At 58.1% G+C, this 24,093-nt stretch overlaps 3 protein-coding genes across 7 annotated transcripts in view; 1 reads left to right on the top strand and 2 right to left on the bottom strand.

The window, feature by feature from the left end:
• EPN2 (epsin 2) overlaps window positions 1-5,784 on the bottom strand; it is a 61,879-nt gene extending 56,095 nt beyond the window's left edge. The window contains exon 1 of the mRNA XM_071570728.1: window positions 5,589-5,784. The gene's annotated coding sequence lies outside the window, so the exon portion shown is untranslated. The remainder of the gene's footprint in view (window positions 1-5,588) is intronic.
• Window positions 5,785-10,716: 4,932 nt separating this feature from the next.
• On the top strand, window positions 10,717-16,602 carry GRAP (GRB2 related adaptor protein). The gene is made up of 5 exons (XM_071571556.1): window positions 10,717-10,977; window positions 12,000-12,097; window positions 13,381-13,503; window positions 14,682-14,850; window positions 15,811-16,602. Exons 1-5 carry the CDS (start codon window positions 10,900-10,902, stop codon window positions 15,994-15,996), a joined length of 654 nt encoding a protein of 217 aa, XP_071427657.1. The 5' UTR covers window positions 10,717-10,899; the 3' UTR covers window positions 15,997-16,602.
• A 188-nt stretch (window positions 16,603-16,790) lies between these two features.
• The window catches only part of SLC5A10 (solute carrier family 5 member 10), a 39,415-nt gene continuing 32,112 nt past the window's right edge, over window positions 16,791-24,093 (bottom strand). For all 5 annotated transcript variants that reach the window (XM_071571550.1, XM_071571551.1, XM_071571552.1 and 2 more), the window contains 6 exons: window positions 21,258-21,365; window positions 20,672-20,822; window positions 18,150-18,318; window positions 17,510-17,725; window positions 17,269-17,350; window positions 16,791-17,113 (listed from right to left, as the gene is read on the bottom strand). In XM_071571550.1, coding sequence (XP_071427651.1) covers window positions 16,947-17,113; window positions 17,269-17,350; window positions 17,510-17,725; window positions 18,150-18,318; window positions 20,672-20,822; window positions 21,258-21,365 — 893 coding nt within the window. In that variant the 3' untranslated portion in view covers window positions 16,791-16,946. The remainder of the gene's footprint in view (window positions 17,114-17,268; window positions 17,351-17,509; window positions 17,726-18,149; window positions 18,319-20,671; window positions 20,823-21,257; window positions 21,366-24,093) is intronic.

Below are 24,093 nucleotides of genomic sequence, written 5' to 3'. Positions count from 1 at the left end.
CTTCATTCCCAGGCTCACAAAGCCTTGAAACTTTCATATCTGCCTTCATGGTTGTGACTCCAAATGTGTCTCTGCTGCCCCATCACAAAGAGCATCTCATCCTCAGCAGAACTTCCCAGCAATTTTTATAATGTAAAAAAACCTAAAAAAACAGTGCAGAGCTCTAAATACATGGTCCCTGTGGGATCAACAAGCAGATTAAAAAAATTCACCAGCTGGGCTGGAAGAGATTCATGACAAGCCATCAGGACTCCACAAAGCAAACAAACTGCACAGCACTGCAGGCAAGAATTTCAATCCTAACACTCTCTGACCAAGCTGTTCCATGGATCAGCCCTGCTCTGAGCTCCTCAGAACCAGAGGGTTTCCTTAGTTAAGGAAAAATATCCATCTTAACAGCAGCAGGTCTCAGGAGCCATTTGAGCATCTTACCTAGTCAGGCAGGTTCTAATTGGCTGTAATTAATACTCCTACGAGCTTCCACATTCTTATGGACTAAGATGGAGAAGTACAGGATTGCTCCCTGACCCTGCCAACATTAGAGGAAGTCAAATGAACCTGTTCCCTTCTGATCTTTAGAAATCAAACATCTACTGATCAGAGAAGGCAAGAGGCAAATACCAGCCCTGCTGGGAAGTGCCTGTGCACAGCCCAGTATCCTCTGGGGCACAAACCACAGCAACCTCAATCAAAAATAACTGCAGAGCAAGTTGCTACAGACAGCAAGTTCCCTCTGTCCCTCAAGAAGCCTCTTTTGTGCTTGCACATCACTCAGAGCAGGTTGTGGGGGCAGAGGGTGCAAACCATGGCGCAGCCACAGTAAATTTTAGCAATACTGAAAGTGGCCTTTGGTAAAACATATAAGCTGATTAACCAAAACCAGGAGGGTGAAAGACAAAGAAGCCCAAACTGCCTGATGTCATGAAAACCCCACATGTGTCACCAGTGGGCCGGAAGGAGAGTTTGTGCCACTTGCACAGTTCAGCTGAGAAGTGCTTTGCACTCAGCAGGATCTCCCCCACTTGGAGAGGAAGGGCTGTGCCCCGCAGATGGTTTCCTCCAAAAAGCCACCAACTGACCATCTAATGAAAACTGACAGGCACTTCCACACAAACACCCTCTGTGTTTGCTCTTCCTTACAGCCCCGTTTCAAAGAGTGTCTGCATCAGCTTTTCCAGCTCGCACTTGAGAAAGAAACGTGACACTCCAGTGTTTTCCCTCCAGGCAGGGCAGGACCTCTTGTTTTGCTCTAGAGATCAGAGCCTGGGGGGAGGCAGGAAACTGGAGATGCTGTCACTCAATTAGTGACTCTTTCAAGATGCATCTTGCAGACACAGCTCTGGTTGGAGAGGTGTCCAAGCCCTGCCTGCTGCATCCCAGGGGAACACAACAAGGAATTGTGTCTGCTCACACACTTGGAATACTTATCATAGAATGGGGTTTGGAAGGGACCTTTAAGATCAACCATCTCCAATTCCCCTTCCACTAGAGGAAGTTACTCAGAGCCCCATCCAGCCTGGTCTGAAACACCTCCTTGAGATGGGGAGTCAACAGCCTCTCTGGGAAGCCTGTGGCAGTGCCTCTACACCCTTATGTTAAAGACTTTCTTCCCAATATCTGATCTAACTCTGCCCTCTTTCAGCTTAAAACCATTCCTCCTTATCTCCTATCACTACATGCCCTTGTGAAAAGTCCCTTTCCAGCTGTATCCTCCCAATAACCTCCACCACTCACTATAAACCCCTACTGGTGTTCAGCTTTGGGACTGGACACCTTTGGTTTTAAGCAGGATGGATGCTCTGATCTTCCCACACTTTGGTTCCCACCTTCAAACCTTCATGTTTATCACCTTTGAGAGCAGAGGCCAAGTGCAGCACACCCACATGGTGTTTTCCTCAGCTCTCCCAAACAGGCTGTCCTGGGTTTCTCCCAAAAGCTCCATCCCAAAACTCTCCATTCACCAGCATGTTCTCCACCCTCAAGGCTAAGCCTCCACTGAGCCTTGTAGGCAGGTGGCACATTTCCTGAGCCTTCAGCACCCAGGGGTGGTCAGAGCCCACCCTAAACCCTGTTGCTCCACAGGTTCCCTGAACTCCTCCAGCCACCTCATCCTCCTCATGGATGCCAGCCCTGCTCTCCTGCACACAGCCCAGTCCACTTGGAACTGGAGCTTGCCCATGACCAAACTCTTGCCCTAATTGTCATCTGAGCCCTTGCAAGGCATTCAGTGCCCCATGGAGCCTCCAGCCCCTTCTCCCAGGCAACACCAGAGGCTGAATCATGGAATATCCTGAATCGGGAAGGATCCACAAAGATCATCAAGTCCAACTCCTGGCCCTGCACTGACACACCAACAATCCCACCCTGTCCATGAGTGCTGTCCAAACACTCCTGGAGCTCTGGCAGCCTCGGGGCTGTGCCCACTGCCCTGGGGAGCCTGGGCAGTGCCCACCACCCTCTGGAGGAAGAACCTTTTGCTGAGATCCAACCTAACCCTGCCCTGACAGTTTCATGGCATGAACTGGCACTGAAATCCAAGTTCCTGCAGCAGTGGGGACCAGCAGAGCCATTCAGTGTCATGCACTGGGGAATCTCCTTCTAAATGCTTCTCCAGCACAGCAGGACATCAACATGTAGCATTAATATGACAAGTGGCCATAACACACCACCATGTCCTGCTGTCACCTCCTCATCAGCTCCATAAGCTGTCGAGGTGCTTAGCCTGTAGTGACCAAGTTCATCAAGCAGCCACAGCTCCCCAGCAAAGCCCCAAAGCCAGCAAAGCCCAAAGCCAGTTCCTTTTTCAGCCTGAGAGAGGAAGAGAGAGGAGGAAGGAAGATGGCAGATCTGCATTTCAGATGCTTGCTGAAAGGAGCACTGTGTATAAACACAGATATATCACATTTTGTGCTGTGCTCCCTATTGCAAGTGCATCTCTGTGTGTGTGCACCATCCACACACCTCCATGGGAAGGGTTTTATTACCTGTGCTAATGTTGGTACCTCACATCACTCAACCCACGAGCCCTGCTGGAGCCACACTGTTCCTTTGCCATCAGCCTCACAGGGAGGTGGATCAGGTCCCCATTTTCCTGGGGATCTCAAACGTTTCCATTGAAACAAATGCTGTTTCCAGCTCTACAGGAATATTTCAAGAGAAAGAAGTGCCTTGGCTTTCCACTTCAGATGAAGAGTTGCCTCCTAGGAGTGCTGCATGGAGCTATAGCTAAGAGAGCAGACAGCAAGAACACACAGAATCCCAGACTATTCTGAGTTGGAAGGACCCACAAGGATCATCGAGTCCAACTCTCCAGTCAATGGCCCACACAGGGGATTGAACCCATGACCTTGGCATTATTACCATCAACACATTTCAGAGCAAACCCCTGGGCAGCGTTCCTTTAACACAGGCCACATCCCAGACTCATTTACTCAGTTATCAGTGAAGTTACCCTGGATTTCCACAGCTGATGTGTCAGAAATCACAACCCAACACAAGCCCAGAGAGGAACCCACTGGTTTTATTGTGGCCTCCCCAAAAATCTGAGCTCACTCTTTCCCCTTGCTTTGCACAGGCACCACTCAGAGCAAAAGGTGGCATGAGAGTGCTGTGCCACCCAAGCAGCAGCTTTGCTTGGCTTGGTTTCCCAAAGCAGCACCCCGTGGGTTGGGACAGGTGAGGCCACGCGTGTGGATTCCTCCACGTAACCTTTGAGGCTGTTTGCTCATTCCAGACCCTGTGGAATGACAGGCTGGGCAGAGTCTGCACAGCTACTTAATTGCTAAACGTTTCCTGCAGACAATCAGCTGAGGAGGGGAGAGAGGTCACAGTGATGAGGAACAGCCCAGCCCTGCATCAGACCGCAGAGAATCCACACGGACCTGCCTTCACAAGGCCCAGCTCTGCAGGGAAAACTGCAGCTCTGGACACTGTGGGATGAATCCCAGTGAAAGCAGAGCCAGGGGCACTCCGGAGTTTCCCTGCAGGAAAGGGCAGTGTGGAACATCCGCAGAACCCACAGCTGCACCTGCATCCGTCGCCGGCCAGACACAGAGGGCTTCAGTGCTCCATCTTCCCTCCGCTTCCTCCCTCTTGTCTTCCCCATGTCTGCCCTGAATAGGCAGTCTCAGGAGGAGCACAGTGCCCGGATTCTCTGGGGTGCATCCGGCACTCCGGGCATTATCCCGGTGGGCGCTGCTCCAGGCCCTGCCTCCCTCCTGCTGGGGCATCGCCAGCGTGGCCGGGATGTGGCATCACACACATCCTCAGCCTTAGGAAGTGGCCAGCAAAGGAGTCCCCTCCCTGTGGCCATTGGCTCTCAGGCTGTTCCCAAGACTGCCCAAATTCCCGGGCTCCTCTCCCACACCCACTCCCCTCGGCACCAGGAGTTCAGCCACATCCCAAGGCACCCCTGCACTGGTGGTCCCCTACAGCCTTGGAAAGTGTCACCTGGGCATGTCCCCTCACCAAGCAGCCCTGCAGCAAAGGGACACCTGCCCAAATCTGCCCCAAAGCAGCAGGGTGGGGTACAATGCCAAAGGAGGAACCGTGGCCGCTCTTGCCACACTTCCAGAGGAAGGCATGACGTGAGCTCTGGCTTAATTGGTTATTAATAACTGCTTTGTTAACAAGCCAGCCCTAAGGAGGAACTGAAATTTGACTGCTTCTCTGGTGGAGAGTTCAGGCACCCTCTGCCAGTGCCCATTCCCAATTCTCTGCAGTTTTTGTCCTGGGATTGGCAGTCCCCTGGTGAGTCAGCAGTGACAGCACAGTCCCCTCACCTACACACAGCACAGGCTTCTCAGCTGGGCTTTTCTTTTCAAACCCTAGAAAAATAACAGATGCTGTTGTTGAGGGGGAGATTCTCAGAATCTGTTCAGGCACCAGGCTGTGTCTGGATGTGACCAAACTCAGAGTTCCCCTAAAACAGGCCCTGTGGGAGCCGTGGAGCTCCCCTGCCATGGGTGGTTTCTCCTGCCACCCCGTGCCGAGGGCGAGGAGCCTTCTCCCATGGCAAACACTGGCAGCAAACAGCCTCCACACCCAAATCCTACACCTCCCTGCCCAGCCTCTTTGGAGCTTCCAGTTAAAGGGACGCTTCTGAATTCTCCACAGTGCAAATCAAAGCTGTGATGGGACTCTCTCCCCCTCCATGCTGTGCTCACAGCACAAAGCATAGTGGGTTTCCAGGCTCAGCTGTCTGGGAATGGCTTCTGTGGGAATGGTGTCACAAGAGATGGCAGAGAATTCCACACTGCCATCCATGCTGCAGGACCAGTCCACCCAGGAAATTCTGGTATGGGGGCCTTGCCTTCCCCAGAGCCCACACAGGCAGCCCAACATCAAGGATGAAGATGGAGGCCAAATATTAACAGCAGTTACTCCTCTCAGAAACCTCTAACAGACATTTCCAGAGCAGAATTCAGGAAAACATTCCTCACACAGCTCAAAGCAGAGCCTGACCTGGACAAGGGCACCCAGCAGGTCCGAGTTACCCCCAGGTGTGTCAGAGGCCACAGCAAAGTCCCAGGACAGAGCCAAGGACCAGCACACCACAGCCATGGGGCACACAACTGAACACAAAGTACCTGATCCAGGCAGGTCCAAACAGCTCCATCCTCTCCAGGTCACACACAGGGAAGCCACAACCAGCTGGAGGGAGGGCAGAGTACGGAGGGACAGCCCACCTTCTGCTGCTGGTGTGCCAGGATGCCAAGGAGAACCATCTTAGGGAACAGCAGGATCCCAGAAGCCTCTCCAAGACAGAGCCCCAGACCAGAACATCCCCTCCCCAGCAGCCCAAGCCCAGCTCGTGGCCTCCATCTCCTTTTATAGGGCCCAGGGAGGTCAGCACCTTTCAGCTGGTGCTGGCCCTGATGATTAAGCATTAATTGTTTACATCTCTGTGACTTATGCTCACCCCTGATGGGTTCCCATCCCAGTCATGTCCTGGACAGAACCAGAGGCAGTGCCTGTCCCCACAGCCAAGCACCAGCACTGCTCACATCCATCAGCCCCAAAGTGAGCTCTGGGAGCCTCACAGGAAGCACCCAGTGTTTGTTCCCCAAAGGCTGCTCTGTCTGGGCTCTCCCTCCTCACCAAAACAGCATTTGGTCCTTTCCCAGGAATCTGATCTCAGTCACCCTCCAAGGCTGCTCCCCACCTGAGGAAGCTGTTTGGGATGACCTGCCCCCTCAGAGACCCTTTCCTGGAGGTTTGGGGTTGAATTCTACACCTGAGATTTCATGATTTCCAGTCCTTTTCCAGATCCATCCTCAGGCCCAGGTGCTGAAAGTGAGTTCCCACCACCAGCCTCCTGCCCTCAGGCTTCCCCCATGACAGCACAGTCCCACTTTCCATCCCACCTATTCCATGAGCAAGCAGGACCTGCTCTGACTTTCCAGCCCAAACACCCTTATGACCAGCTCCAGCCACCCATGTTGACTCCAAGGAGATACAGTTCCATATCTGGAGGCCACCAGCACCTTCAGGAGCCTCTCACTGCCACATTGGGCCAAGTGTAGCCAACTGGCCCTGGCTCTGCTGGCTGCCCCTCCTGTTTTCCTACAGTTCCTCTGGGATGATGAGTTTCAGAGGGGGCTGATCCTCTGTGCTGAGTTGCACCGGGGTGTAAATGGTGCCACCAGTCCCTCGGTGTGGGCTGAGCTTTGCAGAGAAATCGGGCCACGCAGAGGATGTGACACTCAGGAGTTACCGGCATGGCCTCAGCTCCAGGGGGAAAGTGCTGACTCTGAAATCCTGTTTACAGGCGCTGACGTGGCATTTTCTAGCCCAGGATGTTGCTTCCTCTCCGTGTGGGGCCTCAGTGGGGCACCCACTTCCTGGAGAGGCATCCGGATCCCATGGACAGGCATCTGGATCGCCATGGCCAGGGCTGGTCTGCCCCCAGGCACAGAGGCAGCTACGGTGAGTGGCATCTCTGCTGCCCTGTGTGCCTGGATTTAAGGGCATGAGCTTAAATCCAGGCTGTGCTGCATTCCCAACCCCTGGCACAATGCTGTGGGATGGGGCAGGACTGTCCCTCTCTCTGCTCATTGCCCAGAGCAAAGCCCTGATACTTTCTGGGTGCTGCAGAACAAGCCAGCTCACCTTGGCCAGCCCTGCACTATCCAGGCCCAGCTCACAGCCCCTCGGGAGGCAAAGCCAGGCTTGAGGCACCTCCTGCTCTCCCAGGCTTGAGGTACCTCCTACTCTCTCAGGCTTGAGGCACCTCCTGCTCTCCCAGGCTTGAGGTACCTCCTGCTCTCCCACCCTCCTCTGGCAGTGCCAAGGGCTGTGGCACAGCGCGGAGCTGCAGGGGCACCAGCCAGGGAGAAGCCGTGGAACCCAACGTGGCTCCATACCAAAGCTCCCCAGGCCCCCAGAGGAAGGGGAAGAGGCTCCCCTCCCTCCTCTTCCTCCCTCCGATGTGGGGATTTTGCAGCCAGGTAAACACAGGATGTTGATGAAACAGGGGCTGGGCATATTGGGTAACCCAGGACTCAGCAGGAACTCCAGGCAGCTCCCAGTGCCCAGAGCAAACATATAGCCAGGAAAGGGCAATGCCAGAGCCCCCAGACCCTCCTCTGCCTGTCCCTGGGGTCATGGATTCTCCTGCATGGAGGGAGAGGCAGCCTGAGCTGGTGGTCAAGCCCAGGGCAAGGGGGGCTCCCACCCACCTCTGTGTGCACTCAGGTGATCCATGGCACATCCATGGGATCCCTTGGCATCTCCCTGCAGGCCAGGCTGCTGCTCAGCACCTTGCTCCAGACTGCAGGCTTGGGCACCCAACCAATGCCAGGACCCTCCTGAGTCCCTCTGAACACTGGGGACATGCAGGGCACAGGGATGGGGGCACAGACCTCTCAGGATGCCACCCTGCCAGGCACCAGCTCACGGCTGGCAGTGCAGGGACAGGCTCTTCCCAGGGTGTGCCACACAAAATACGGCTGCTTGACAAGGCACAGGAGGGAAGATGGTGGAAAACACCCAAAAACTTAGTTTGGATGTTTCTTGGATGTTTCATGCTGGTGGTTAGTCAGCTGTTGGCTCCCAGTCAGAGCCTGCAGGACTCTGCAGCACAGCCTCATGCCTGGCAGCTGGGCATCTCCAGGATCCAGGCTTCTCCCGAGATCTGGGACAGATCTGGGGCTGCTTATGAGCAGGCAGAAGGGTTTTCCCAGGGAATGAAGCAGCTGGAGGACAGGATGTGACAGGCACATCATGTTTTGCAGTACCAGGATAAAGGGTTCCCTAGAGGAGTTCCCTGGAGGCAGCAGACGCTGCACAGGTACCAACCAGCTCACTGGGCACTGCTGCCCTCCTGGGATCTGGGAACCCTGTCCTGCCCTGTGGCAGAGTTGGGATGGGGCATGCAGGAAACAGCTGAACACAAGAGTCTTTCACTCCCAGCCCAGAAAAGGGGCTGCAGACTGCCCTGGCACCAGCCCTGCCCAGAAAAGGGGCTGCAGACTGCCCTGGCACCAGCCCTGCCCAGAAAAGGGGCTGCAGACTGCCCTGGCACCAGCCCTGCCCAGAAAAGGGGCTACAGACTGCCCTGGCACCAGCCCAGCTCACTGCTGGGGGCAGGTGCTGCTGTCACCCCCACAGTAACCGCACCTGCTCAGGCAGAGACAGGAGCCACGAGGGACCCCAGTGAGCAGAAGGGACCGGACCCTGCACAGGGACCAGGGCGGGGGCAGCAGGAAAGATCGGAGCGAGGGGAGGAGATCGGGGAGGGGCTGTGATGTAGGAGGTGGCAGGACAGAGGTGACAAAGGGGCTGCCTGCTGTCTTCGAGCATGAGTAAGGGGGGCAGGTGGCGCTGTCCCCAGTGTCACCTCTCCCCAGTGTCCCTCTGGGATCTGCTGCCATCTGCTGGCAGGATCCCATCCTGCGAGGGTCCTGAGTCCAGCATTGTGTCAAGGCCTGGGGACCCCTCTGTGACCCCTGTCCTGTGCCCCTCTCCCAGACAGTGTGACACCACACGTGGCTCCAGCCCAGGCACCTCTGGGTGCCCCTCGAGCCTCCCTGCTCCCAGCCCCAGAAAGCTGAGCCCCAAACTGCTCCCACTGTCCACCCATTGGCACAGGGGTTGTCACCCCGACAACCCTCTCCCTGGGCTGCAGGTTCCTCCCACACCGACCCTCCCAGTGCCCAAACATTCCTCCCACTGCCCTATTGTTCTCTACCAGAGCTCCTGGAATGGTCTTTTTGTCATCCAGTTTGGGCTGATGGACACAGTGACAGGATCAGGTCCTTGACTACAGCAGGGATGGAGCAGCAGCTCTGCTGGGCTGGTTTCCCCGGGGAATATCCAGCTCCATCCTTGCCAAGGCTGCTGGAGAGCAGGGGAAGCTCATCCCAAGAGAGCCATCTTCCTGCTGCATTCCCATCCCCTGGATCTATTCCTGCTGTATTCCCATCCCCTGGGTCTGTTCCTGCTGCATTCCCATCCCCTGGGTCTGTTCTTGCTGCATTCCCATCCCCTGGGTCTTGCTGGAACATGGGGATTCACTGAGTCCCATCCTCCACGTGACAGGCAAGCACATATGGAGTCTCTTCCCACGGCCTCCCTGACCTTCCTGGCCTTCCCAGTATCTCCACTTCCCCTGGGACTAGCAGATCCCAGGAATAATCACTGGGTACTGGTGCCTTGCTGAGTGTGGGGACACCCAGGGCCACCCTACACATCCCTTTCCTCTTCCCATGGGCACAAGAACCTGAAAATGGCCTCAGTGGGGTCTTATACGGGGTTTGCTGTTCAGATGCAGTTGGGAAACAGGATTAAGGTCTGGAGGAGGAGAATTGCCCAGCCCATGCCCTCAAGGTGGCCCTGCAAGCACCGTGGCTCATCCCACCCCGGGCAGATGGCAATGGCATCCTGCTCCTCGCTGGAAAATGCCCAAATCCATGGGCAGGGCCTGAGCTGCAGCTGTTCCTGGTTAATTCCTCACAGCAAAGCCAGCCAGTGTCTGGCAGATTTTCCACACTCTTCATGCCCCAGCCCACACACAGGAAGGCTGCCCAGCATCGGAGACCTTCCCGCTGGGAATGATACCCGGAGTGCAGGCCCTGCACACTCAGTGCCTGACGCCCACAGGAGCTGCAGGAAGTCGTTTTAGTCTCAAAGGGATTTTTATCCCCTACCCCTGCAAAAGAAAAGCTGGAAAAAAATCAACGCCCCAGAGGGACACAACCCAAAAAGCCCATATCAGTTGTGCTGAGATCTGAATGTTCACAGCTGGGACACGGAGTGCTCGATCTGAATTCCAAAGAAACCAGGTGTGTTCACCCACCCACCTCCCTCCGCCTCCGCAATTCCCACCCTCCCTGAGGTTTTGTCTTCTCAAACAACCATTCCCCCAAGCCGCCTTTGGGCAGCTCAGCCTTTGTAAGACATCACAGACTCCCCTGCCAGCACTGCCAGCCTGCCCATGCTCTCCGAACACGCTTCCCAACATCCTCAACCTGCATCCAGCCCATCACCATCCTGTTTCCATCCAAATCCCTTCCACCACCCACCACAGAGGGGATGCTGGATCCTGCTGCCAGGATCCTGTGGCAGATGGATCCCCTGGCACCCAGGTGGGCTGCCACAGCTCTCCTCCTCTCCCAGCACACCTGGGCAGCTGTACCCACCGGCAGTGCCTCGTGATGCTCCGGCAGCGTGTGACATCAGCGCGGTTTCCTGCCCGCCGGCTTTGCTGCGCCGTGTGCCCAGCACGGAGCCCAGAGCCCCACGGGGTGCTGAGCCCAGGCAGCCCCCAGGACCCTTCCAGCCCAGAGCCCCACGGGGTGCTGAGCCCAGGCAGCCCCCAGGACCCTTCCAGTCCAGAGCCCCGTGGGGTGCTGAGCCCAGGCAGCCCCCAGGACCCCTCCAGCCCACCCACTGACAGCCATGGAGTCGGTGGCTCTGTACAACTTCCAGACGACGGAGAAGGATGAGCTGCCCTTCCAGAAAGGGGACACCCTGAAGGTACCTGGGGTGGGGGGTCACCAGCCATGGGTGGGTTGGGTGCTGTTGCTCTGGGGGGCAGAGTGAGCCCATGGCACAGGGTGACACCAGCACTTTTGTTGCCTCTTTGGCACTTTCTGTGGGGTATAAGGAGCCAACCTTGAGGATTTTGGGGTGCAGAGCATTCCCAGCATTCCCAGCAGTGGGTGCCACTTGTCTGTGCCACCAGGCACATCTCCAGAGAGGGACATCCCAGCTGTGGCCTCCTGGATCATCGGTGGGCCCCCCCCCCCAGGGCTGGAACATGTTTTTGCTGCAGGGATCCGGCACTGGCATCAGGACAGGGCCTTGGATGGCACCTGAAAATCCCAGAACACCCCTGGGGGAGCTGCACCCACACCCTGCCCTGCTGTCCTCTCCACAGGGCTGACACGGCAATGCCAGCAGCTCCTCACAGACCCCTGGCACCCTGCAGCCCCCCAGGGGCACAGCCAGCCCCGGGAGGGGTGAGGGCACGGCCTGGTTGTAACCAGGGGCCCCAAACCCGCCGTGCCCATTCTCGATCCTGGCGTGTTTTCCCCGTGGCCCCAGACTGTGGCCCGGGGTTTCAGATCCTGTTTGCACAGCTGTGCCAGCCCCGGGCCCCTGCGTGGGAGGCTGGAAAATGGTGTCACACACAAGTGGGTGTCAGCACCCTGCTCACACCAGGGCACTTCCTCTCACTGCCACCACCCTGGGGGGACATGGGGGCTTGGCTGATGTCCTGGCTACTCCAGGGACAGAGTTTATCCTCTTGCATGGCTGGGGGTTTGGGACAACACTGGGCACCTCCCAGCTCTTGGCACCTGTGGTGAGCCAAGGACTGGGGGGAGCATCCAGCTTTGTACAGGTGCCCCCAAGCCCCCCCAGACCCTGTCACTGTTGGCAGAGCCCCTTTTCCCCAGGTTTTGGTGGGTGATGGGGGGCCTGAGGCAGCAATGGCAGCCCTTCTCCCAGAGGAGAGGCAGCCAGGCTGATGTTTCCCTGTTCCTCTCCCATTTTAGATCCTCAACATGGAAGATGATCAGAACTGGTACAAGGCTGAGCTGTTTGGCTGCGAGGGCTTCGTCCCCAAGAACTACATCAAGGTCAAGCCTCACCCGTAAGTGCCACCCCACACTGTGGGGTGGGGGCTTGAGCACCCACCTCCCAGGCAGCTATTCCAGAGGTGTATCCCAATTCCCAAAGGTCTGCCATGAGCCAGGGTAGTCCCACACATGGGGAGACTGAGTCAGAGAGTCAGGGTCTGCCTACCTGGTCAGTCTGGCATTGCCACCACAGCCCGAGAGGACAGGAGGCAGCAGAACACCCACATACCCCCAGCACACCAAAATCCAACCCTCACACCGCTAAATAAATGATAACTGGGGAACAACAACGCGTTATGGGATTACAACTGCATTAGACACAATCCTATTACGTGTTATTAAAGCCCACTGTAATCCATCCCTGATTTAACCTGTGTTTTATGTATCATTAGCCCCTGGTAAATCACATTTAAGTGCCAGAACAAACTCGTGGGCTGGAGGCAGCCTCGGGGGCACATCCCGCTGCCTCTCCGGAGGGATGGGTGAGATGCAGCCTCTCCACGCAGCACTGGAGGGCTCTGGGACATGCTCTGTGCATGGCTGATCATTCCTGGGGCAATTTTAACAGGTAGCAGAGGGTCTGGGGGTCTGAAATGCCCAGACACAGCCTTGGCAGGGATGGGAGAGGAGGATTCTGTTCCTCCATCTCATTTTGGCACCTGCCACCACTGCGGGAAGGAAGGTTTTATCCTGGCCTGGAGGGGTTTATCTTGGCATGGAGGGTTTTACCCTGGCATGAAGGATTTTCTGCTCTACACCTGGAAGGGCTGTTCCCATGAGGGGCCAAGGGACAGGGAGGAGGGGACAGGCAGCAAGGAGGGGGCAAGGCACGTGCTGTGACAAGGCAGGTGACAGGATGCGGTTGCGGCTGTCAGTTCATCCTGCACGTGGGAACACATCTGCACCCACAGCACCTTGGGGTGCCCCCCGCAAATAATCGGGAGGGGAGGGGAGGGGAGGGAGAAATTGTACCCACAGCACCCTGGGGTGTCCCCCGCAAATAACTGGGGAGGGAAGGGGAGGGGAGGGAAGGGAGAAATTGTACCCACAGCACCCTGGGGTGCTCCCCGCAAATAATCGGGAGGGGAGGGAAGGGAGAAATTGTACCCACAGCACCCTGGGGTGCTCCCCGCAAATAATCGGGAGGAAAGGGACAAATTGCTGGGGGGGTCCCAGCCCAGCCCTGTGTGCAGCCCTGTGGAGGCCCCGCTGCCTCATCCCGCGCGGTGGGGATGTGGCACTGGGGTGTTCCCGGTGTCCAGGGCTGCCCGTGAGGCTCAGCCCGGTGCCCATCCAGGTGGTACGCGGGCAGGATCTCCCGGCACCTGGCAGAGAAGCGGCTGCTCAAGCGCAATCGCCCGGGACTCTTCCTGATCCGCGACAGCGAGAGCACCCCGGGGGAGTTCTCCATCTCCGTCAAGTGAGTGACCCTGGCACACGTGGCAGGGTGGGTGGGGGTCCCTGAAACCCCCAGTGTGGGAACTGAGGCATCAGGCCACCCTTGTGTGGGTTCCCTGTCACAGTGCTGGGGAAGGGGCGAGCTCCCTGCCCTGCCCCAGCCACCTCGAAGGGGCTGAGGGCTGCGGAGCTGTGTCCCCAGTGCACCCAGGCACCGCCTCGCACAGAGCTTTCCTTTCCTTCCTCTCCTTCCTCCCCTCCGTATCCTCGAGCTCCGCCTCCATCCCCAAGGCTTCCTGCTCCCTGCACCGCTGCCCCGGGTAGGGTCCATCACGGGGACACCCCCAGACAGAGCCCTGTGGGTGACAGGGACAACCTGCAAGCACAGCACAGGGGCCATGGCCTGGGGGAATGAGCTGCCCGGAGCATCCCCAGGGATGAAGAGCTGGAGCATCCCCATGACTTTGGCACTGGCAGCCAGGGCAGAGCCTATCCCCAGGCATCTCATCCCATTGCTGCCCCTTCACTGCCCCAGCTGGGAGAGCAGGAGCCGGCCCAGGCCAGCCTGGCACTTTCTCACACTGCTAATCCCTAATTAAACCTTTCAGGAGGTTCTTGCCCATAATGAAAGGGAGCTGCGTTCTGCTGTGCGTCACCAGCGTGGCAGGTCCTGCCCCTGCCCGGGGCCCTGGCAGAGACAGGTCCCTGCAGTGCAGGCACCCCAGCCTGGCACCCCCTGGAACACACCAAGGGGTGCCAGCATGGGTGTCTGCAAGGGCAACCCTGGCCTGTCCCATCTTCCCGCAGTTTGGGGGTCCCTGGGAGTTTTCAGCCTCCTCCCAGCGTGTGCTGAGCTGGCACTGCAGCTCTCACCACACATTCCTCAGATGTGGCCCTGGCCAAAGCCGCCTGCCCAACACATGGCTGGCACACTGCCATCCCTGAGCCCACAGACATCCCACTGTGCCAGGGCTGGGACTGAGCTTCAGCTCCCTGTGGGATGAGTTGTAGCAGGTCTCAGCTGCAGCTCTTTGTGGGAGGACCAGGAGTAACCCCAGTCACACCCATCATGACAGGATGGGTATAATGAGACCCCTTGGCTCATCCCAACCTATTCAGCACCTCCAGGCTTTTCCTACCTTTCCAGAAGGGGGTCTGGCTGCTGCCAAGGCTGGAGTAACATCCATCCTCCTTCCACAGCTACGGGAAGCACGTCCAGCACTTCAAGGTGCTCAGGGAGAGGAACGGCAAGTATTTCCTCTGGGAGGAAAAGTTCAATTCCCTCAACGAGCTGGTGAATTTCTACAGGACAACCACAATTGCCAAAGAGCAGCAGATCTTCCTCCGGGACGAGGACCAGACCCAGGAGGTACAGCCATGGGTGGGGCCGTGGGGACATGCAGAGCTGGGGTGTGGAGTGATGTCATGGCTGGTCCCAAACCCCTGGGTGAGTCCCCTCAGCATCCCCACAGAGGGGGACAGGGACATCCCAGGAGCCCAGCTGGCACTTGGCCCTCAGCTCGAGGTGCTCTGGAGGAGGAGAGGCTGCAGAATCCCAAGACAGGCAGTGCTGCAGGAAGGAAAAGGCCCCTGGAGCAGTTCAGCAGGGCAGGGCAGGGCAAGGCAGCTTGCCCTGGGCACACACCAACCCTCAGGCCAGAGATGCTGCCCAGACAGGTGGCAGAGCCTGTCCAGCTTAGGACAGGGCACAGCCAGCCTGGGGCAAACTCCAGCAAGGCCAAACCCTGGGGTGGTGGTTGCAGAGGTGGCAAAACTGGACCTTGGGAGCTGGGACGGGCAAGGCTTGGCACCCAGGAGGGCGTTGGAAGGACCTGGGAAGGAGAGGGGTGCCAGCTGCCTCCAAAGGGCAGGGGCCCCCTGAGCACCCAACTTGGCTCTCCTTGGGATGCTCCCCTGCACCCCAAGGTGCTTTTCTAGCCCAGATTTTGCTCTGCACCCCAGGCTGTTTCCTTGCACCCCAGGGTGCTCCTCTGCATGCCTGGCCCTACCCTGCATCCCAGGAAGTTTCCCAGCACCCCAGACTTTATCCTGCACCCCAGGGTGCTCCCATGCTCTTCCCCACACCCCAGGCTCTTCCCTGCACTGGGGGCCATCACCAGCATTCCACTCTTCCCACAGGAGGTTTTCTCTCCCTTCTGTCTCTCCCCTCAAAGAAGTCACTCCAAGCCCTTCCAAGGCTGGTCCTCATCCTGCAGTGGCACAGTGTCCCCATCACGCTGAGGACCCAAACAGTGCCACCTGGTGCAGGGGAGCTGCTGGATGGGGACCCCTCTCCCCCTGCCAACCCCTGCCCTCAATGCCCCTGCAGGTGGGGAGACCTCGCTTCGTGCAAGCCCAGTTTGACTTCTCTGGCTGTGAGGGCTCCCAGCTGCCCTTCCTCCGCGGGGACATCATCGAGGTCCTGGACTGCCCTGACCCCAACTGGTGGCAGGGGAAGATCTACGGCCGTGTCGGCTTCTTCCCTCGGAACTACGTCCACCCCATCCACAAGTGAAGCCGCAGCCCTGCGGGCAGGACCCGCCCAGCACCCCCACCCACCCACCAGCACTGCCCCGTGCCCACACAGACTGTGTGTCCCTCCGTCCCCACCGATGGTGTCCCCCTGCAAGGTCCCGGTGCTGCGTGGGCTGTGCTGGGGGTGAAGGCCAGGCTGGTGAGATTCCCATCCCAGGGTGGATCTGCCACCCTGAATCATCACCTGTGGCTCCCCCTGCCCCCAACACCTCCATGGCCCCAGCCCAGGCATCGGGCTGGCAGTGCTGCTTCCCAGGGAAGTTGTTCACACAGTGTTGAACCATGGCCATGAAAACTTCTCCAGAGCCACGATCCAGTGGGGTGACAACAGCAGTGGGAGAGCACATGTGCCTCAAACCTTGGCCCCCTCTCCAGACCATGTGAGTGAAGCCCCTGCTCCAGGGAGGGCTGCAGGCAGTCGGGATGTAGCTGGGCTCCATAACTCTGTGGAGGGATGCCAGGACTCAGGGTGCCAGGGAAGGCTGATCCAGGGGGATTCAGTCCTATGGATGCTGTTCACAGCTGCAAATTGTGGCTTCTTTACAGTATTTTTTATTTAGAGCTAGTAAAATGTGTTTTGGTGACACCCTCATGTGTGACTGCTCCTTTCCCACCACTGCCAAGCTGGTCCTATTGCTGAACTCGGGAACCTGCTGCTCTTTTGAGGTTTTGCTCCCCCTGCAGCCCCCATTCCTCCACCCCAATTCCTGTCCCAAACTCTTCCCAGGGACTTGTTGCCCCCACAAATGCCCCCCACCCCTCACACCCCCTGAAGATGCACTCAGTGTCCACAGCACTGAGAACGCCCAACTCACTGCACTGCTGGATTGAAACATCATATGTCCCAAATGTGCCAAATAAAAACTATCACAAATCCTCGTTTTTCACGCCTCCCAGCAGCTTTGCCCCTCTCCAGGGGCTGGCTGGGCACTAGGCAAAATAGGCATAACAGAAAATATTGACACACATCAAGACAACAGCATTGATGCCACAGACACGGGCCCAGAACGGGCGCTCTGTGGTGTCCTTGAGGGGCACAGCTGGGGGTCCCATGGCCTTGGATGGCTGCTGGATGTCCAGGCTGGCTGAACAGGAACCTGGCACAGAAATGTGGTGAATGTGGGGACAGAGCACCCTGGGGACCAGCCACCTCCTGAGAAATGAGGCAGGGGGAATCCACACCATCCTGCTGCCCATCACAGGCAGGGACTGCTCTGCTTCCCCTGCCAGACACCCCTGAGGACTCACTCACCATCACAGGGTTCCTGGGATGTGCCACACATGGAAGGCTGAGAGGGATCTGGTGAGAGGGTCCACCAGGTAAGATCCTTCAGCTGGAAACCAGGGTGACATTTGTTGAGAACAGCCCCCCAGAGCAGCCCCCACCATGGGGACCCCCCAGCCGAGCTCGGGGTGCAGGGGTTGACATCGACCTCCCCAGCACAGGAGGTCTGGTGTGGGGCGAGCTGAGAGGTTTGGGGTGCCCAGCTCACCTGGTCTGGGGGCAGTGGGGGGGTCAGCAGGCTGCCCCCCACCACGATGGCAGCCGTGGCCATGGCCAGCAGTGCAGCAAAGTGCAGGTAGTGGATGTCGGTGAGCAGCCAGGGCCGCTGGTCAGGGACCCCGCAGCGGGGCGTGGGGTGTGCCAGCTCCAGCCCCATCCTGGCCAGTCCCAGCACCAGCCCTGCCATCAGGCCCCAGAAAGCTCCCTGCAAAGCCAAGGTCCCTGGAGGGTGGCTGGAGCAGGATGGCCACCCCACAGCAGGGACAAATGGAGTTCCAACCAGCCAGACTGAGTGGCTGTTGTGTGTTGGGGCACGGCCAAGCCCCGGCCCCCACCCCTGCAGGGAATGTCCCCTGGCAGCCCCATCAGCTGTGCCACACTTGGTGGCCATGCATGGCAGCACCTCCCTCCTCCTCCTCCTCCTCCTCTTTTTCACACCAGCCACCCACCAGCTCCCAGGGGAACACCAGCCAGGCTCGGTTCCTCCTGCCAACCCCTCCAGCATCACCTCCTCCCTTCCTCCTCCTTCCTCCCCACAGCTCCCCAAGCCCTGCTGGGTCAGGCAGACAGGGGGGTGTTGGTACCACCCATGTCCCCAGGCTGTCCCCAGGGCCACCCCAGCCATGCACCTGCTCATTAGCTCGGGGCCAGAAGACAGCCAGGATGAAGACGGCGGTGACAGGAGGAGCCAGGTAGCTGGTGACAGCCTGGATGTAGACATAGAGCTGGCCACCACTGGAGCTCTGCAGGATGGGGATCCAGACCACACTGAGGGCCACCAGCACCACTGTGACCACCCTGTGAGCAGCAGAGAGGTGGTGCAGGTGATGTTCCTGTCCCACCTACACTTCTCTGCACCTGCAGCATCACCATGGCAGTGGGGGTCCCCAAAACCCAGGGCTGGCTCCCAGCCCCAGTGGGTCAGGGGGAGGACACTCACTGCTGGGTGACATCCCCGGGGCCACAGAGGATGCTAATTATGCCTGTAGTGGTTCCATTCCAGGCAGCTGAGCACTCCCCAGGCCCCTGCCCAGCCCCAGGGGGCTGCTAAATTGGATCCCCCCATGGGGAAACACCAGGCAATGGGCACTTTCACTGTGAAAAGCTGCCAGCTGCAGATGTTGGGTGCTCTGGCCAGACTCGCTCTCAGCACCCCCATGTCCTGTCAAGCCACCCAGTTGTAAACTGGGGACATGGGCTGAACTGCCCCGTGCTCAGCTCCCCTGACCAGGCTGTGACAGAGGGGTGTGTTAGTCCCCAACATCCCCCTGACCTCATCCTCACCCAAATCCCAACCACACCCCACAGCATCATCCTCCTCCAAAGCATGAGACATTGGACAGTCCCCAGATTTTGGGCCCCAGCCTGGGCAGAACCCATCCCAAAAGCCACAGTATTTATAGTTCAGCCCAGCTTATTTACAGCTTCACAGAATTTCCTACATCCCCATCTGCTCATCTCAAAAAGCAGAAGCAGGAAAAAAATAAGTTAAAAAATAAGCCTTGAAAGCAGCTCCAGCTGGAGCTCCTGCTGCAGCCTGGTGCTGGGAAAAGGGAACCAGTCTGAGCCTAAAATGCACACCCTGACCCGCATGGTAGGAGAAATCCCTCTGTTTGGAATGATTGTGAGACACAGAGGAGAGAATCATAGAATAATGGAATGGTTTGGGTGGGAAGGGACCTTACACACCATCTCATTCCACTCCCCTGCCACGGGCAGGGACACTTCCCACTAGATCAGGTTGCTCCAAGCTACGTCCAACCTGGTCTTGTTGCTAAAAGAGCATGGGAAAACACAGGAGTGTGTGTGTGGCAGGAGCTGAGGGTGCCAGGCAGCTGTGCCCACTCCACACGCAGCCCAGGCTGGGGATCTGGGCAGGGAATGGAGAGCAGCACCCGGCCCAGCCTCTTGCAGGGGGCTGGGGGAATTTGGGAAGGACCGGGTGTTCCCACCACCACACCACTGCCTTGGCACTGAGCACACATCAAACCCCACCAGGGAATTCCAGCCAGGCAGCACCAGCCACAGCAGGAGCTCAAATGCCAGGTCCAGGAACTGGGAGCTCTTTCCAATCCCATGATCAAAGCCCTTTCTTTTCCCTGTGCTCGCAGGGGATTGGAACGAGATGATCTTTGAGGACCCTTCCAATAAAACCATTCTGTGATTCCTCGATGTCTGGATGGGGCATCCCCACCCTGGTGGCTCCGGAGGGCAGTTGGGCCCCCCGACAGGAATAACTCTGTCTCCATGCTGGCAGGAGGAGAAACATCAAACTTGGAGCTTAAATAGCTTTTTTCCCTCTCCAAAGCCCTTATCGTTGGCTCTGTCGCCGCGATCCGCAGCGTCCTGCTCGCGCTAATTACCCGACACGCTAACGAAGCGCTGGGGATGCACCGCGGCAGCGAGTCCGCCCGGGGCGGACAAAGCCCTTTGCAAACACTCATTACCCATCCAAGGCAAAGCTGCCCTGCGTTGTCACACCCTCGTCCCCGGCAGCAAAGCTGGTGCCAGGGAGGGGCGAGGCAGGTCCTGAAGGAAGCGCCCTTCTCCCCATGTGGGACCGCGAGGTACGGCCGTGCCCCAGCACCGCTGCCCATCCCCTTCCCACCCTCCAGCGATGGAGGATGCCCAGAAACGGCTGTTCCCGCAGCCGCTGGACCAGCCAGCCCCCCGCACACCCCCGCTGCAGCCCAGCCCAGGCCCTGTCCCAGATTCCCTCCTTGTTGTTGCCTGCTCCGGGGCCCCTGGCACCGCGCCGGGCATTCCCCAGCGCTGACTCCGCCGCCCCGAGCGCGGCACCGCGGGCGCCTTCCCGGGCTCCCCGCTGGCACTGCCATCCCACGGGAGGAGCCGGGGCATGTGTGGGCAGCGCTGCCCTTCGCTACCCGGTGTGTCTCCCCTGTGTGCTTTGTGCGGGGACATCGCCCAGGAGCGGCTGTGGCTTCCCGGGGGGAACGGGCTGGGGGCGACCGGGAGAGGCTTTTCATCGGCCAAACGCCCCGTCTGCGTTTCCAGCGCTTTCATACATAAAATAATCCAAGGGCTTTGTTTTCCTTGCATAAACCAGGCTGAGCACAGGCATTTTTCAGGCTGGACTGGCCCCACCAGTCTCCCCGAAACCCCCGGTGTCCCCGAAACCCCCAGGCTCTACCTGCCCACGAGGAGCAGCTCCCGGTCACTGGCCCCTGGCCGCAGCTTCCTCCAGATGTCCATGGTGAAGAGGGTGCTGCTGCTGTTGAATATGGAGGTCAGGGATGACATGAGCGCAGCCATCATCACCGCAATCATCAGACCCCGCAGCCCTGGGGAGGAGAGGAAGTGTCAGGGAGCAGCTGAACTGGGAAGGATGGGATGAGACAATCCCAGAATAATGCCTATTCCTCTGCAGGCACACTCTGGGATCTCCTTTGGGGCAAGGATGGGGTTTGGGAACTCCCAGCTGCACCCTGGGATGCCAGGACACTGTGGTGCCCCAGGGTCACCCACATTCCCTGACCTCACTTTTGGAGACGCCCCTTGGAGGGGCTGCATGGGCTGCCCCACTCATAAACCCACCCAGACCATCTGTGGGTTCCCCATCCCAACACAAACCCACCCAGACCATCCGTGGGTTCCCCACCCCAACACAAACCCACCCACACCATCCGTGGGTTCCCCCCAACACCCAAGCCACAGCAGCAGCCCCAGGGTGCAGCAAAGCCCCATGGAGATGGGGTCAGCCCCTCCCACCCACCTACCACTGGGCATCAGCTCGACCACCAGCTTGGGGTAGGCGATGTTGGAACAGCCCATGGCGGCCCCGCAGACACGGGCACACTCCTCGGGGTCCACACAGGCCACAGAGTCTGGGGGACAAAGGCAGGTGACATACTGAGACCCTTCACAGGGTGGGGGCCAGCCCTGCACCCCCTCCCTCCCTTCACACCCCATCCCACTGCAGCAGATACTGACCCTTCACCATGGCCATGGTGCCCAGATCTTGTCAGGAACCCAGGTGAAGCAGGGAGCACATCCCACATGAAAATCCACTTCTGCCTCCCCCACCTCTTTCCCCCATCAGCTTCAACACAGCAGGATCCATCCCAGCAGCATCCCCTCACCTCCCACTGCCCATTCCCACCTCAGCACCAGTGGGATCTACCACCACATTAACCCAGCAACAGCTGCCCTGGGGGGAACCTCTGGAGCCCCACCAGGACCTGGGGCCACAGCTGGAGGTGGCAGAGCCCAAGGACAGGCACTGCCCATCCCCACTCATGGGGCCAGCCAGGTTCCTGCACTATTGTGGCAATTTCCTGGGCATGGGCAGCCCCAGCAGCTCCCAGGACATGCATGGCAAAGTGCCAGGACCATCAACACCCAATTATTTCTATGGCTCAACAAACACTGAACCCTTTTTTGTTTATTGTTATGCTCATAAAATATTGAAATGGTTGGAAATTAATGTCAGGCATAAATATGGATGGGCTGCTTGGCTCTCCAGTCTGCACCCGCCCTCCTTAAAGCACAAAGACAAGCACAGGTGATCCTTGCTGGGAGCATCATCCTGGTTCTCCTGCGTGGTGACCCCCAACCAAAGTGGGGTGCAGCCCTCACCCCTGAAACACCAGCTGGTGACACCTTGGGGCTTTCCATTAACCAGTGTGGGGTGTGATGGGAGAACAACACAGTGTGGGCAGACCACAGACAATGCTCAGCACATCCCAAGGATGTCACAAAATCCCAGCCTGGGCCGACTTTGCCCAGGGTCAGGTCAGTGCTGGGGCTTCGGTGACTCTGTCCCCAGCAGCTGAGTAAAGCTGCCACCACCTCCCCGTGCCTGTTCCCCCTCTCAACCACCATGCTGTGCATGGCTCCATGCAAAAGGTTGGTGGCTGGAGGGTGGAAGATGCTCCAGAGGGCAAGGTACTGTCTGGGTGTTATTTTCCAGCCAAAACACCCATCCCAGGGCTCAGCTTGGACACCAAACCCCTTAGAGCGCCTGTGGAAAGCGGGAGCCAAGCCCAGTGGAGTGGCCAGAGCCCCCAGGCTGGGAGCAGGGCCCAGTGTTGTACCCCACTGCCTTTTTTAGGCCCTCTGCTAGAGAGGGAAAATTAATTAGGAGCTTATAATTGATGCTTCCATCTGCAGTCAGGAGGAGCTGGCTCAGGAGTGGGGCCGTGTCCGCACCCGGTGCTGCCTGTCCAGCTGGATCAGCCTGGGGACACCTGGAATGGTGAGGACCAACCTGCTCAGCCACAGCAACCTGTCCCTGCAAACAGGGGCTAAATTCAGGTGCTACATTCACTGTGTGGGGCAGAGACACTTGGGTGAAGAATCCCCCAGGAACTGGGGATGGAGGATCCAGGTGTCTTCACCCCAGGCAGGGATCAGGTGATGCTCCACATGTGGGGCTCTGCCACCCCAACCCGCCTCCACCAGCTGGCTCCAGGAGCCAACACAACACACGATGGATGGGATGCAGCATTTGCACCACATGCAATAAATCATTAGTGCACACACCCCACGAATCAGCCCATAAATCTCCTGGCACAATAAAACAGCCAGAGCAGGTGGCGGTGGCTGAGGCGGGGACAACCACAGCACACTCCAGCCATGCCACACACGCCCACGCTTCATGCACCAATGCAGGGCATCTCTACACCTACCCAAGGGGGGACAACAACTCGGATGAGATCCTGGAGCCCTCCATGGGTGCTGGCTCAGTGCTTGGCTTTGTCACATTTGCTGTCACCCACTCATTAGGGCAGGAATTTCACCTAAACCATCCAGTTTTGGCTCCTGCACCCTCAGTCTCTGCTGCACCACTCACTGGCCAGGCCATGGCATGGAGATGTCATCCCATCACTGGGAAATCCCTGCAGGGTCAGTACAGCCTTTCCATAAAGTCATCTTGAATGTTTCAAAAAGTCCAGCTGAGACACTCCCTGAGCTGATATTCGGTGGGAGCCAAACATTTCCTCTCCCCCTACACTGCAGATGTGGCACGTGGGGACATGGCTTAGTGTAGGACCTGGCAGTGCTGGGTTGGACTCAATGATCTTAGAGAGCTCTCCCAACCTAAACAATTCCATGATTCTATGATCCCAACACACAGCTGTCACTTCCCTGTGTCCTCCAGCCCCACTGCCACCTCCTGCACAGGACAAGCCAGGGCTGGGCACAACCCCACGCAGGATTTGTCACTGTGGGATGAGCAGGGCCGTTGTGCCTCAGAGAGGAGCACTTTGATGGCCAAGCACCTGGGCAGACAGGTGGCTTTGCCTCGGGAGCCTGACTCAAGCAGGGCCCTCATTTATCCGGCTGCAAATCCAGCTGAGCCGCCCCAGCGCCAGGGAGCGAGACACAGCCCATGGCACTTTCCTTTTTTGCATTGGTGCAAGAATCTGACCCCAATTCCTGAAATTCATCTTCAGCTGAGCTTCCGAGAGAAAGGTCCACATTTCTGCCTTGTGAGCACCAACTGGTGAATCCAGGGTGGGGTTTTTTGTCCATCTCCCAGTTATTAATGAAATCTGCCATAACTAGATCTGGTGATGTGACCATGTCCATGTCCATGCTGCAAACCTTATA

This window comes from Pithys albifrons, chromosome 16 (genome assembly GCF_047495875.1).
Source record: "Pithys albifrons albifrons isolate INPA30051 chromosome 16, PitAlb_v1, whole genome shotgun sequence".
Classification (NCBI taxonomy): Eukaryota; Metazoa; Chordata; class Aves; order Passeriformes; family Thamnophilidae; genus Pithys; species Pithys albifrons.
This window is presented reverse-complemented; position numbering and strand designations above follow the sequence as displayed.

What these genes read in the sequence shown, in the direction of transcription:
- GRAP (XM_071571556.1), top strand. Translation starts at nt 10,900, where the DNA reads ATGGAGTCGGTGGCTCTGTACAACTTCCAGACGACGGAGAAGGATGAG. An exon ending in AGAAAGGGGACACCCTGAAG is followed by an intron (nt 10,978 to 11,999) that starts GTACCTGGGGTG and finishes CTCCCATTTTAG; the next exon opens with ATCCTCAACATGGAAGATGA. An exon ending in ATCAAGGTCAAGCCTCACCC is followed by an intron (nt 12,098 to 13,380) that starts GTAAGTGCCACC and finishes GTGCCCATCCAG; the next exon opens with GTGGTACGCGGGCAGGATCT.